Source organism: Cygnus olor, chromosome 1 (assembly GCF_009769625.2).
Source record: "Cygnus olor isolate bCygOlo1 chromosome 1, bCygOlo1.pri.v2, whole genome shotgun sequence".
Taxonomy (NCBI): domain Eukaryota; kingdom Metazoa; phylum Chordata; class Aves; order Anseriformes; family Anatidae; genus Cygnus; species Cygnus olor.
Genome location: NC_049169.1, coordinates 158584473 through 158600462, shown reverse-complemented (window position 1 = coordinate 158600462; position 15990 = coordinate 158584473). Strand labels below are relative to the sequence as shown.

Sequence of the window (15990 nt, the reverse complement as noted above, 5' to 3'; positions counted from 1 at the left end):
GATTCGCCGAGACTTCCGATTTCTTGCTGCATGACTGCCTTTGCTGCAAGTGCCAAATTTGCAGCCTTGAACCTGATGCCACAGGAGATGTCTTGCAGTGCTGAGACTTGCCGGTTTTTAGGATGCGTTCCTCCAAACCAGAGTCATGGCATGAGGATTGGAGCTCTGAGGTGGGCGATAGAAAATGCAAGCCTGCTCCAAGCCCCTAGCATTTAAGCCCGGATGATTTATTTGCTTTCCCCTACCAACACACACAATGTATATATTTTCCTTATTCACATTGCTTTTAGGCTAGTAGAAGTAAAAGAAAGCCACAAGGAGTCAGAAAGACTGCAAGAAGGAATGGAAATGGGATTTGTTTCCGACCAGATGAAATTTGGGTGTTAAATCACTGATGCTGGTCAGTGGTAGGGTTTCCCCCCCACCCCCCACTGGCTTTTAATCAGCCTGGGTGTCTTCTCCCCTAAAGGATGAAGAGTACTGACAGCCATCGCTGCTTATAATCAGTAACTCTGATGCTTGGAGTGTTGGCAATGAGATATTTCCATGAGACCTATTTAGATCTCTCCACTTCTACCAGGCTAGTTTTGCAGAATGTTGGGAATAAGCGGTATGTCAGATATGGCTGAGACTCCGAAGATGATCCGCATGCTTTACATTTTTCACAAATTTTGGGTGAGTGGTTAAAACATTTCCTCTAAGAGTGAGTGTGTGTGTGTGTGGCTGTGTGTGTAAGACCTCTGCCTGATATTCCTCACTTACATTGTATATAACTCGATTCCAATCAATTAAGATGATTTACTTGTGTAAAGATACAAAATTTCTCTCACTCCACAGCTTTTAAGTGCACTGAGTAGGAGGCTAATGTATTTAATTTTATTACCGAAGAATTCTGCCACAAAAGTCCTCTATGGTGTGTGTGTGTGTGTGTGTGGCTGTGGCTGTGTGGCTGCGAGGCTGGGTGTGGATGTGTGCGGATGGGTGTGTGCCTGTGTGCATGCATGCTTTGTAAATGTATAGATAAAAATAATCACATAAAAAGAGTTTTAAGAAATAGGTTATTTGGAGAAACTGTCAGTATCCTGTCTGTTGAATTAAGCTGCTGTTTTCAGCACTGGGCATTTTTCTTTGGCTTCCTACCATGTCTTTTCCGCCAATGGTTAAAAATCAAGGTAGCACTTTGGCTCTGTTAAAATAGGGAAAGACCTTAGTGCGCTGTTCACTGAGGAGGTTCTGAAGGGAAGGGGGAGCTGGGTAATAGGGGAGGTGGGAAACCTTGTAAAATGGTGCTTCTTTTCTCTTAAATTAGAACCGTGAAACTGAACTGACAGCCATTTTATGTATATTTATGGGGCTGGTTGTGAAAAAGAAATCCAATGAAACATTGAAATGTACCACATATGAATAGAACTAGAACAATTCCTACTGCGATCTCACCTTTTTAAACACCGCAGGCATTTGACTCACTAGGAGTTGCCCATCAACCTTCCAATCAATGCATGTCATCCAGTTTTCAAAAGTGTGGGAATTAGAAGTGACAGGAGGATTTTTTTGTTTGTTTGATTACCAGTCCATTCTCTGCTCCACTGAAGATATATATAAACTTTGTGTCCGCTGTAAATTTTACAGGGTTATGCTATTATGTTGCTTTCTTTTTTTTTTCTCCTTACCCTTACAGGAAATAAAATGTACGCTTGCTGCTCCACAGTAACTTTGGAACAGGACCTCAACAAAAAAATGCATATCTGGATGCTGCAGACGATCGTGTTTGCTTTAACATCGCTAGTCCTTTCGTGGGCAGAAAGCATCGAGTATTATGGGGAAATCTGTGATAATGCGTGTCCTTGTGAGGAGAAGGACAGCATCCTAACAGTGAGCTGTGAAAACAGAGGGATCATCAGCCTTTTTGAGATCAGTCCACCAAGGTTCCCTGTCTACCACCTCTTGTTGTCTGGGAATCTTTTGAACAGGCTGTACCCAAACCAATTTGTTAATTACACGGGGGCTTCAATTTTGCATCTAGGGAGCAATGACATACAAGACATCGAAACAGGGGCCTTTCATGGTCTGAGAGGCTTAAGGAGGCTACACTTGAATAATAACAAGCTGGAACTTCTACGGGACGACACTTTCCTTGGTCTAGAGAGTTTGGAATACCTACAGGTCGATTATAATTATATTAGCGTCATTGAACCTAATGCCTTCAGCAAACTGCATTTGCTGCAGGTGCTGATTCTCAATGATAACCTCCTCTCCAGTTTGCCCAACAACCTTTTCCGTTTTGTGCCCTTAACTCACCTGGACCTGAGGGGTAACCGGCTGAAGCTGTTGCCCTATGTGGGCCTTTTGCAGCACATGGATAAAGTGGTGGAGCTGCAGCTGGAGGAAAACCCCTGGAATTGTTCTTGTGAGTTGATTGCTCTAAAGGATTGGCTAGACAGTATCTCCTACTCTGCACTGGTGGGAGATGTGGTTTGTGAGACCCCTTTCCGCTTGCACGGTCGAGATTTGGATGAAGTTTCCAAGCAGGAGCTTTGCCCCAGGAGACTCATCTCGGATTACGAAATGAGACCACAGACACCACTGAGCACCACAGGGTATTTCCACACTACCCCAGCCTCGGTCAACTCCGTGGCCACTTCTTCTTCAGCTGTTTACAAATCCCCCTTGAAGCCCCCCAAAGGGACTCGCCAACCCAACAAGACAAGGGTGCGACCCACTTCCCGTCTGCCCTCAAAAGACCTGGGATACAGCAACTATGGACCCAGCATTGCCTACCAGACCAAATCCCCGGTGCCTTTGGAATGTCCCACTGCCTGCACTTGCAACTTGCAGATTTCTGACCTGGGCCTCAATGTCAATTGTCAGGAGAGGAAGATCGAGAGCATTTCTGAGCTACAGCCCAAACCCTATAATCCTAAGAAGATGTATCTGACAGAAAACTACATCACTCTGGTACGCAGGGCAGATTTTGTGGATGCCACCGGGCTGGATTTACTGCACCTGGGCAATAATCGGATCTCGGTCATTCAGGACCGGGCTTTTGGGGATTTAACTAATTTGCGAAGGCTGTACCTGAATGGGAACCGTATCGAGCGGCTGAGCCCAGAGCTGTTCTACGGGCTGCAAAGCCTGCAGTACCTTTTCCTGCAGTACAATGTCATCCGGGAGATAGAGGCAGGCACCTTTGAACCCGTCCCCAACCTCCAGCTCTTGTTTTTGAACAACAATCTTCTGAGATCTTTGCCTGGGAACATTTTTTCTGGTCTCTCCCTTTACAGGCTGAGCCTGCGGAGCAACCACTTCTCCTACCTGCCAGTGAGCGGGGTGCTGGACCAGCTGAAATCCCTGCTGCAGATCGACCTGCACGAGAACCCCTGGGACTGCACCTGCGACGTGGTAGGCATGAAACTGTGGCTGGAGCAGCTCAACACCGGCGTCCTGGTGGACCAGGTGATCTGCGAGTCCCCGAAGAAGTTCGCCCAGAGCGACATGCGAGCCGTCCGGGCGGAGCTGCTGTGCCCCGACTACTCGGACATCGTCGTCTCCACGCCCACGCCGTCCCCGGGCCAGGTCCCGGCCAGGACCACCCCCTCCTCCTCCACCGTGCGCCTCAACGGCACGGCGGCGGCGGGCGGCTCCACGCCTGCGGGGGGCGGCGGCGGCTCTTCGGTGCCGCTCTCGGTGCTGATCCTCAGCCTGCTGCTGGTCTTCATCATGTCGGTCTTCGTGGCGGCGGGGCTCTTCGTGCTGGTGATGAAGCGGCGCAAGAAGGGCCAGGGTGACCACGCCAGCGCCAACAACTCCGACGTGAGCTCCTTCAACATGCAGTACAGCGTCTACAGCGGCGCCCACCACCACCACCCACACCTCCAGCAGCACCCGCCCCACCGCGGCGCCGGCGGCGGGGGGGGCGCGGCGCTGCCCAAAGTGAAGACCCCCGCCGGGCACGTCTACGAGTACATCCCGCACCCCCTGGGCCACATGTGCAAAAACCCCATCTACCGCTCCCGGGAGGGCAACGCGGGCGAGGATTACAAAGACCTCCACGAGCTCAAGGTCACCTACAGCAGCCACCCCCTGCAAGCCGGGGGGGGGGGGCAGCCTCCACCGCCGCCCCCACCGCCGCCGGCGCCCGGCGGGGAGGATGCGCCCGGGCGCAGCCCCGCGTACAGCGTGAGCACCATCGAGCCGCGGGAGGAGCTGCTCTCCCCGGTGCAAGACGCCGATCGCTTTTACAGGGGCATTTTGGAGCCCGACAAACACTCCTCCTCCTCCACGCTGGGCACAGCCGGCTCCACCCTCCCCGACTTCCCCAAGCTACCCGCCGCCTACACCTATTCCCCCAACTATGACCTTAGGCGTGCCCACCAGTACTTGCACCCGGGGCCGGGGGACGGCAGGCTCCGGGAGACGGTGCTCTACAGCCCCCCGAGTACTGTCTATGTAGAGCCCAACAGGAACGAGTACCTGGAGCTAAAAGCAAAACTAAACGCAGAGCCGGACTACCTCGAAGTGCTGGAAAAACAGACCACATTCAGCCAGTTCTGAGAAACAGTGCTCCTCCCCTTCCCCCGCCAACCACAGCAAATCTTTCTCTAGAGTATTTGTATTTAATAACCACATGCAAAACAAAGAAACATAAATGCTGACCTCCCCATGCCCCACCTCACCCCCCTCGTTTTTCCCCCTTAAATTCATTTTATTGTAGGGTGAAGTGCCTTGGCACGGGATTTTTCAGCTTTTGGGAATGATTCTGAAAGGGTGTGCTGTTTATTTTATTTAATTTTCGGCTGTCTTTATTTTTTTTTTTTTTTTTTTTACTTTGGAAGTAGGAAACCACCTATTATGTAAACTGGGCACAACACTGGCATTGTACATGAGTCTATATGCTTGGGGAACGTGGCAGGAGGGTCTTGTCAGGTCATATTGAGGTTACAAGTACAAAAGTCATGGTCCTTTTTTTTGTCTTTTTGTTTTGTTTTGTTTTGTTTTGTTTTCTTTTGAACCGACATTGTTTGATTTTATTTTCTTTCTGGTTATGTACAGCGCACATTTTCCCCTTTTAGCCATGTTAGCCATGGGTGAGTTTAAATGGCTTTTATGGAGAGATTAGCACACCCCGACTTTAATACAAGGTTTCCTTTTTTTAAGGATGTGTTTGTATGCTTTCTGGACTTTTGAATTAAAAATATATATATATTATGATCTTTAAAAGGATCACTGTAGATGTGGACAAATCATTAAAGAGTGCAGAGATATATGATCCATAACTGGTTAGTGAAAATAACTTATTGATGAAATATAAAAAAAATATTTTATTGTAGCACCTATTTTTATATGCACATTAGCATTTCTCTTTCCTTCACTATTTTAGGACCTAATCCTACAAATTCTTACTCACTTGAGTATCTTTACTTGTGAAAGAAGTCCCATCCTAGACCTTCATCCTGCAGGCACTTAAGCACATGAACCACTTTAATCGTGTGTGTAGCCCTGCAGAGCATTAATATACTCATTGAGCAAAGTTAGTCAAATGACCAAAAGATTGTAAGATTAGGACAGAGGATGCAGAATTATTCTTACAAGTAAAATTACTGGGACATTTAAATGTGTTTTTTTTTTTTTGTGTGTGTTTTTTTTTCAGGATGGGTTCCAAAGTCTGCAGATGCTCTGAAGTGTTGCACTACATTGAGAGCTGCTTTTTTTTTTCTTTTTTGCCTCAAAGCCAATGCACTGTCAGGATAACCTTATAAATCATTATACATAATTCCAATTAAGACCAAATCTTAACAGACAATCTAAGACATATAATCTGTTCACAATAGGAAAAAATAATGTTTCTTTATGCTAAAGTACACCTTTTAGCAACTTCCTGCTCAGGCATCTAGCTGGACAAGCTAGTTAGGGACATGTAGTAGGCATTCATTTTAGCAGGAAAAAAATGCTTTGGTTTTATCAGTATTCTTTGTCTTTTTTTGTTGTTCCCTCTTTTTCTTTCTTTCTTTCTTTCTTTCTTTCTTTCTTTCTTTCTTTCTTTCTTTCTTTCTTTCTTTCTTTCTTTCATTAGTTAACCAAAATATAATGATTTGATAGTGGTTGTAGCCAGTTTCTGGTTGCTTAGTACGGACCCTCATGTTTACTGGCATTTCAAAAGATCAAATGATGGACTGTACACATCTATTTACAATATCTTTACCCCTTTGGGCAGCAGGCAATGGCAAGTATATTGATAAACACAGCATCACTGTAAGATGGGACAACTGATGTCTCTCGTATGTATCCCAGCACATGTGATTTTTTTAATAGTCTCTGAATAAACACTTGATAAATATTTCAAATGTGAGAATATGAAATAATGAGTATCTGCATTTTAAAATTTCTTGCCAAAATCATCTTTTTATTTGTTGGTTTCTCTTTACTAGCAATTATGCTTCGTCAGAAAGTCATAACATTTTTAGACATCATATAATGTGTTCTTTATCTCTAAAACACAATATACGGTCATTACCAGCATACATAACATGAGTCAGAACCATACATAAATACATGTTTCACCAGCATATTGTGTAGGATAGTTTTGTATTTACATTTTATTTCCTTGATAAAGTGGTCTTCAATATATGGAACAGGGTATATTTCACATGGGATTTTCTCTTTCTTGACAAGGTTATCATGTTTGGTATTGTTTGCAGAGCTGATCACTAGTACATCTCTTATTGCAAAAGGGTTCTGTTCTGTTATGCTTTTGCTATCCATGTGCAGTATGTCACTTTTTACAAAAACAAAGCTATATAACTGGTCCTTTGGAATTCAAGATAAATGTTTTGTTGGCATGTGTTCTTTCCTCTATGGCACCAACACAGAGCAAAATAAAAAATAAATAAATAAAAAAGAAAACCAAAACCAAACAGACAAAAAACCCACATGACTGTATTTAACTTGGACAGTTTAGTTTGTGGAGTGTTATTTCAGTTTGAAGTGCAGATAGCGGGAGTGTTCTTTTTCCACAAGAGAAATAACCTATCTATTCTCTGTACTGCTCTTCATTTCCTGCAGATTTCTCATTGACACTAGTGAGAAATGCGAGTACTGCTACCTGAGGTGCAGTTCTGGAACCCTAATTTTGAATTACCTCCTTTCTAACTATTGCTGAAACCACTGTCCTGGTTCTCCTTTCATTTAAACTCAGTAGAGGCCCACTGTTGCTAAATGGGTATAAGTAAAGAAATTTTCAGCCTCACTGGCTTTGTCATTCAGTAAGAGGAAGGAAGGCTTACTCAGTAAGAACTGAATGAGAAATTCCTGCAAACAGTGTGCAGCCTTTCATGTGTATATGTATTTTTTTCTCTGTGGGTCTAAACTTATAAACAGGAGTTTGCATGGGAGTCAACAGAAATGTAGGATTAGGTTCTTAATGTGAAAGGTACATTTTACATGGCATTCTGCCACAAAGAGGCAGCATCCACAAATGAGTAAATGAACAGGAATTGCTTGAATTTATAATAAATAGCCAATAACAATTCCTCAGCAGTCTCTTTAAGCTTGCATTCTGATGTTGCTATTTCTGAAGCTGGTAGTACTGTTGCTTCCACATTTTCTAAATATATTTAATAACAGGTTTTGATTTTTTTTTTCCTTAGGATCTATATGAAAATCAGAACAATTCATTTAAATTCCTTCAATTTCTCATCTTCAGTAGAAAAAACATATATTATTAGTTCCATTACTGGAGAAAGAAAGATGCTTAAATTACCTTCAGAAAGTGCATTCTTGAAGACAAATCCTTAAAAAAGGATGCAGAGTGTAAAATAATATTCTTCAGTCCATAATTATCCTGCAATACACCTGAAAGGGCTATTTGTGAATGAGGACTTTAATGGAAGTAGGATTTCCCACTCAATGGCTACAATGATGTATCATCTATGGAAAATTATAGTAAGAAAAAGTAGATGGAAATGTCACTTGACAAAAGATGTGCTTTTGATTTGAAAATACAGAATAAGTGTTTTTGTTTGTTTTGTTTGTTTAAGAAAAAGTGTTGTATATGAATATGTCTCTGCTTTGTTAGCAAGATCAATGAAGGCTGAATGATGATGTGCTGGTTAGTGCTGACCAAAGGGGTAAAAGTGTCAGAAGTAAAAAAATATTTATCCCTATTTTAAGAATTCAAAATACTATTTTAGCTTGTTTTAGGCTTGTTATCAGACTGTTTTAGTCTGGTTGTCAGACTGATTTATTTATTTATTTATTTATTTTTGATGAGTAATATTGAGCTTACTGAATCACTCATATGGCCTCACTTTTTTTTTTTTTTTCCTAAAAGTGCATGCAATTCTGTAATAAAAGATGAAAAAAGGTGGAAAAGAATCCTGATTTCTCAATGTAATTACTAGAATCAAAACATGGATCATGATAATATAGAACATTTAAGCTTATCAAGTAAAAGAGAAATTCTTTGTACTTTCTGTTGCTTTTCAGTATTGTACCAATTCAATGCCCTAAACATTCATGGTGAGTTTAAGGGTGAGATTCTTTTTTCTCTCTAACAGTCTAACATAAATTCAGCTTCCAATTTTATACCTCTAGGGTCCAAATTCGCTCACTTTTTTTTTTTTTTTTTCATCCCATTATTTTATTGGTCACTTAAGTTTGTCAAAACATCTACAGATGATTCTATATACTGCAGTGTTTAATTTCTGAATGTTTTCCTGTGTTTTCATTTTTTTCTATAACGTAGCTAATTCTTAGGAGCATTCCTTTACATGTTAGATGTAGTGGTACCTTTTCTCATATCACATAATAACTTAATTATTAAAGTAATATAACAAAAATAATATTAAAATATCATTAATTAAGAGCCTCTGGCCCACAGAAAACACATCTAAGAAAATATATCTGAAAAGTCACTAACAGATAATCATGGTTGGTGGTAAAATATGAAGGTAATATCCAAGTTCTGCTGGTTGCTTAGACATATTTGAGCTGGAGCTCAAATGTGACCAGTGTGTTGTGTGTTTCTTACAGAAACTTAAAAGTCTTCTTAATGCATATGGTTCCCACCCAGGGGCAGTCTGTTAAGGCAAATCCTGAAGGAGCTGACTTGATGACAGGGTAAATAACAGCTTCTTCATTTTTAGAGGGAAGGTTCTTTATATTACCTGGTGTCTCTGGGGATACTGAATAGCCTTTCATGTGAGTAAAAACTGGCATACTGAAATGCAGCATCTCCAAAACAGCCCCCAGAGAACGGTGCCAGAACCTTTGGTTGTCTCATGCAGAACTGAGAATGATATTGGCACTACTGGCATTAAGAAGAAAAATGAAGGGAGAAGAGAGAGAATGGCAGACACAATTCCATAGCCGTCAGCCTTCAAATGGTCTTAACGCTTGTATTGATTATTTGATTGTAGGGAACTTGTACCTCCTTTCTGCAACATTCATTTATTCTGGAGAATGTAGAACCTCAAGCCAAAGAGTGACAACTGGGTGGAGATGTAGACAAGTGAGGTGGTTGTGTGAGAAGGGTGGGCAGAATAGCAGCACTATGAACAAGGCAGCCACTTGTTGTTTTGAATAATTTCCCAAATCTTCTAAGAAAATTTGCAATGTGCTCTGCTGGAATGAAAGCATATAAATCTTCTTGCAGTCAAGCAATACTACCTTTTGGATTTGTCTTTATCCATCTATGTATAAATACTATCCTAATATATATATATCACCACTCTTTACAATTTATATTATTTTCTTACATTTCATTAATCAGCTACATTTCAGAGTACCTAGTAGTATGATAATACTCCAGAAATACTATGCACAGTTATCTTTTTGAATATTTTTTTATTCTTAAAGCACTGAACAGAACAGTTCAGAAGCACAAAGAAATGCATTTAGGTCATAGGAACCAGAGGCATTTAATTCACTGAATATACAAAGAAATAAAGTGTAATGAAGTTTGTAATCAAATGGTTATCAAATTAACTATTTAACTTACAGCTAATGGGCCATATTTTGCTTCTAGTTGTATAAAACTGGATTCCGTTGACTTGTCGAAGTTAAAAAACATTTACCTTGCTCTTGTGACTTGGGCTTTTTGTCATTGAAATAAGCCATTCTCTTAGCATTATTCTTTTGTAAATGGAAAAATTTGAATACAATAGTCATAAACATTTGCAGTACTACTACCTACCCCCAAAATGAATTACATCTATTTCCAATCTGCTGACAAATTAACTGAACATTAATATGGTATATCACTGTAAAATTTAACTCAGAACCATAGTGTCCTGATTATGTGGGGAAATTCAGTTTACATATACGTATGTAGCCCTTGAGCATGATGGACGAAATGAAGTGACAACGTTTTATTTAATTCTGTGGGCTTGGTACTCAAACCTTGAATTAGGTTTGATAAAAATTGTTTTTCATGTCATGTTTTGTTTGTTTATTTGTTTATATTTTTCACTCATTGAGCATATCACCATTTTTACTGTAGTTGTGCAGCCTTATATTTACAATGTATTTAATTTTTGCAGAAAACTATGCATGATGTCAAAACTAAATGAAGATTTTTTTTTTAATTCTTTTTGTTTGGACACATTTTTAACTGTTATATATCATGACATTGTTTGGGGTGACCTTCCAAAAATACATCTACAGTGGGTAAGATAGAATTGAAATAATAAATGTCTAGTTTAATATGTCATGTAATAAAACATTTTCTTCTCATGATTTCAAAAATATATCTGATTTTGTGAGCGTTAGATTATCAATACATTCTGTTAAATTTGTAGCGATACTGTGACAAAAAAAAAAAAAAAAAAAGAAAGTTCATATTCCTGTTTGGGAAAGGGGACAAATATTGTTGTTGTCAGAGAAATCATATTAGCTTTAGTCAAAATTGCATTTTAAAAAATGACTAAGTTAAGATATCTTAAAGTAAAGCTTGAAAGGTGAATATCTAGTTTTCTAATTAAGGAAAACAGAATTTAATTACCAAGATGATTAATATTTTAATTCTACCATCTGCATACTAAAAAAGAAATGCATATATGTATGTATATGTATAGATACAAAAGTGTATGTATATGTATATATGTATACGTGTATGTATGCATACACATATCTATCTATATTTCATTAGTTAACATTATCTTTATCGTGATGTAAGAATATTTCCGTATGTCTTTTGAAAGCTTTTAAGCCTGGAATGAAGCACAGGGTAGACTGCTATATTCTCAAAATTCCAAAATGTCACTTTAGCCGTAAAAGACCGTGACTTGTCTAATATAGTAATATAAATGTTGATTTGGTATTACTAGAAAGAAATGATCAGGCCTAAATCCAGTTTGAAACTGTCTGAATATAGAGTGAGGGAAATTGATATTCCTGCATCTTAAAAATCCACTTTTTACATTTGAAGCAGTGTCACATAATGAGTGGTGGAAATTTAAATCTGCTGTAATTTCATTACAATAATAGCAATTAATTTGTCCAATCAAGTGGATAAATAAACCCAACAAATGTATCTGTGAAAGTGAAAACAGTCCTTACAAATATTAGATATCTGATTTCAGGTTTAAAATAATAAATACATAACTGTGTTTAATTATGAAATAATCATTGCAGACAAAGATTTGCTCCTGTGTAAATGCTGATCTTAGGTGAAATATTCAGCTTTTTACTTGCAAGTATAGTAAAGCTGTTATTCCTATAGCAGTTGTTTTCAAATAAAATTAAAGCAGGGTTGTTCACAGTATTGATACTCTTCAGATATGATACATTTTTCTCATTGTAAATTCTATTTTAAAATTTATAAAATTAAACATTTTAAATGCAATTTCAGGTTGACTTTTTTTTAGTTGAATCAATTCTATCATTGATTTTTTTTCAAAAATTAATTAATAATCCAATTTTAAACAGTTTTACAAAGTTTTTTTTTTTTTTTAAGTCATTTATAGAACTACTTGTCAATGATATAATGATGTGGTTGCATGAGTTTATTTATAGTTACATAAGATATTGAACATTCTGTTATATTTTATCTGATAATGTATAGCAAAAACAAATACTGATAGGCTACGGTATGGCTCACATTAATATCAAAATTCAAGCGTATGTATGTCTATTTTCAAATTTATAAGAAATGACTATATTAAGATCAAATAACTCAAGACATACACTTCACACTTTCAAAGAATGAATATTCTGATGAGTCTTTCCCTCCCAAGTATAAAAATCTTGCTTGGGTATGATGAAAAGTGCATCAAAGGAAAAAAAGTAACTATTCAGTGTATTTGATGTTTTTGAGGTAAATGAAAATTCCCACCCACCCCCCCCCCCCTTTAAAAAAAATGCTGCAAATGGATTTCAAATCTTTTATCTGTTATAACATCTCAATCAGTTATAACAATTCAATGATTTATAACTTTGAGTGTTTCTATAGGTTATTGTCTATGGTGATTAAAATATGCTTGGTCTTTCTAAGAGTGGATATTTTTAGTTTATCTACATCCAAAAATAACATGCAATGTAATCAGTTCTCATTGTGGAAAATATTTTAAAGTGCTCTATATTGACGACTTCATAAAATTTATAATATTAATGTTTCAAAAACATTGTAACTGTATAAATTGGACTTAACAGCTGAGCATTTTCCATTTTATTTTTGTTTTCTTGTCTTTTTTTTTTTTCCTACTCATTACTTGTAATCAAACTACATTGCTTTGTTTTGTAGTCTGCTTTTTATTTTATATTGTGCATGGATCACAATCATCTGCAAAAGGATCTAAGCTATTGTTCTCAAGTATGTATATTTTCTTTTAAAGAAAAAATATTAGACTCTTTGTATAGATACTCATTTTCTAAGCAGAAAATGGTCTCCCCTCCCTCCCTCTCAATTTTTACACTGGGAGGCAGTGAAAAGGCATGAGTGTTTCTCCATGTAGCTCTCATAGCTGGAGTAATACCATAAGCAAAATCCTCATCAGTGTGACTAGAAATTATGTTTTAGGTAGAATTTTTGTTGTAGTTGTTGTTTATTATTATTATTATATTTTTTAAATTCTATTTGTAGCATCATTGCTGTAAACCTGTAATATGCATACATAAATATAGTAACATGCATACATAAATATAGTTATATGCATTTATGTTTGGGCACCAATGAAGAATGAACCTTTTCTTTTTTCTTTTTTCAGTTTTTTTAAATGCACCTTGTCTCAAGAAAAGAAACTGTTTTATAAATAGGCAATGTTTATATAGTGATATTTTTTTTTCTGCACAGTAATTTAAGTGGTAAATCAATATCTATTGATTAATATCTAGAGATATAAAGCTGTAGACCTCATCAATAATTTTTAATCAGGTCTGAAATATTTATTTTTACCTTTTTGGCATAGCAGGTAATAGCTACCAAAAAAATAAGTGACAAGGTACCATAATATCATATTGAATATTAAAATCTATTAGGTTTATTGTGATATATTAATTAAAAATTCTACTAATGCCTATTGTACTAAATTGTACATCAACTCTTCCTTAGCATTTTCCCTAAAGAATAAGTTGCTACTCTTTTGAGAAAAGTTGTTTCTGTAATATGAAAAGTAGTTAAGATAATCATTCTAAATTCAGCAGTTTTTAGAAATAGCATAGACTGTATTTATATTGGTTAATATTTTTTCATCCATACATGAGTTTTGATACTGAATGTGTTCCATAATCTACTTTAGATACTGTATGTTTTCTGTAATTGAATATTTCTTAAGAATTATCTGATTATCTGATTACAAATAAGTTTTGTTAGATTTGGTTAGGATCAGAGGTTTAATTATGAAAAAAAAAAAAAAAGCATCCTCTCATCATTTTGTTTTCATAATATTTATCTCTAAATCTCTCACCAATTAATCGGATTTTTAAAATGGTAAGATGCTAATTTCACCTCATTTACTCTTTAAATGTTTGAGAATTAGTTACTACTCTAACTAATCATCGATAGTGAAATAAGAACTCCCTGATTTGGCCTGATCAATACTATATCGGTTCAAATTACTACTCAGTGAAATTATTTTTCTTTTATGTTTGCCTTATACCTAGTTACCCTTACTTCCTGTTCTGTGTGTTGATGTAAGGCTTCACAACTGATCATTTAATCATTAAATCTCAATATTACTTCACACCCATAATAATAATGTAACACAGTAATGAGGAAAAAAATTCAAACATAGATTTTGTTTTCTGACTACTTCCCATATGTGAATAATGTGATTAACATGAACAGTCTTATCAGATTTAGTTGAGATTTATGTGTAACATACTTTCATGTCTGAGAAAAGGCATGCAAATATATGTCTGACACATACAGACTCACGTCAATCCTTAGTCTGAGTTCTGGCTTGCTTGACTGAGAGTTAACTGCATCTTAACATATTAGGATAATGATAATTTTAACCAAAGTCTTTACTTCCTCTGAAGATGAAGCAAAAATCTTAGTAGAACTTCTTGTTTATACTTGTGTAGACAATATGTGATTAGGTTTATGTATTAGACAACATCACAGTATTTTTATGTGCTCAGAAAGGCATGAGAGCTTGAAACCTAATGCTAGTGCAGTTCCTGAAAAGCTTATGATTTGTTTTGATTTATTATCTTTTTAATTTAATGTTACTGGCTTGAAAAGGTTATTTATAATAATTCTTAAGTCTAAGCAGAAAGGTACTGGAAGGATTAACAAATATTTTCATTTATTCAGAGATCCAAATTCTAAAGTCATGTATAAATTATAGGTAGTTATAGGTTTTGAATTTCTTCATTTAGACCTGTCTTCTAAAAAATTAGATTTTTTATTCAAACAGGAAAAACAGGTTTTGAATGACGTTTAATAGCCATCAACCAAAGGTTTCAATAAGAATCATCATTACTGTTGTTGAACTTTGCAAAATCAGATATTTATTTTTAAATAGGGGGCTAATATCTTTGCACTTTTCTGCTAGTTGAATTTCCTCAGTGATGAATATGAGCCCTTTTTAATGAATTCACATTTTGGGAATATGTCAATTTATATTTATCTAATTTTAAATATCTAAAAGATAAATGTTGTCAAAACTATTTCTTAACACTGAGAAGAAAGTAGTTATTTGCAGGGCGAAGAGTCTGAAAGCAAGGACTGTTGCTACTAGGAGTAGAAAGGATACCTTTATTTTTTCATTATCCAAATACATACATGCAAAAGTAAAAATATAGCAGGTATAGTATTGAATATTCAGAATATTACACAATCTTACATTTTTAACTTATAAGTTTTCTTTTTTTTTTTTTTAACATATAAACAGCCTTTTAACCCTTGCTATAAGATTATTTTATATAAAAGACATAGCTAAATTTAGAGCAGCGTAGTCAGAAAAGAGGCAGATATTTTGATCTAATTTTATATAACTCTAAAAGAATCTTTTTGATCAGCTGGTTTATTTTTGTTTACACAGGAATCAAAATTCTGCATGTCAAATCTGGAAAGTATGTTGTCATAAAATGCCTTAGTGCCTGGACAAATAATTATTCAGCAGCATTAAAATTGCTACAGCAAAATGAAACTTGAAATTTATATATGATGTTATGTGAATACAGGAGATATTTGTGAGAGTGCTTTGTTGAAAACTAATTGATAATTATGGCTTGCATTCCTCTAACACCTTTTTTTCCCAAAGGATCATAAAGTGCCTTGCAAAACGGGCCTGTTCTTGCCCTGACTGAAGTCAGTGGGAGCGCTGCCAATGTGAACATCTCTGGGCACTTAAGCTAATAAAAACTGCATTCAAATATCACTTCTCCTACCACTGAAATGTATACGTGTTCAGCTCACACAGCAATATTCCCAAGTGGTTTAAGACAGAAAGCAAATATTGTCATATGCAGACAGCCATTTTTATGAAAGGAAATATAATATTAAAGGAGTACATTGTCCAAATATTAATGTTAATATTCCAAATTTGGTTA

At 37.0% G+C, this 15990-nt stretch overlaps 1 protein-coding gene across 1 annotated transcript; it reads left to right on the top strand.

Moving 5' to 3' along the window:
* Nucleotides 1-321: 321 nt before the first annotated feature.
* SLITRK5 (SLIT and NTRK like family member 5) lies at nt 322-10994 on the top strand. Its single transcript, XM_040538973.1, has 2 exons — nt 322-675; nt 1679-10994. Exon 2 carries the CDS (start codon nt 1687-1689, stop codon nt 4549-4551), a length of 2865 nt encoding a protein of 954 aa, XP_040394907.1. The 5' UTR covers nt 322-675; nt 1679-1686; the 3' UTR covers nt 4552-10994.
* The last annotated feature ends 4996 nt before the right edge of the window (nt 10995-15990 follow it).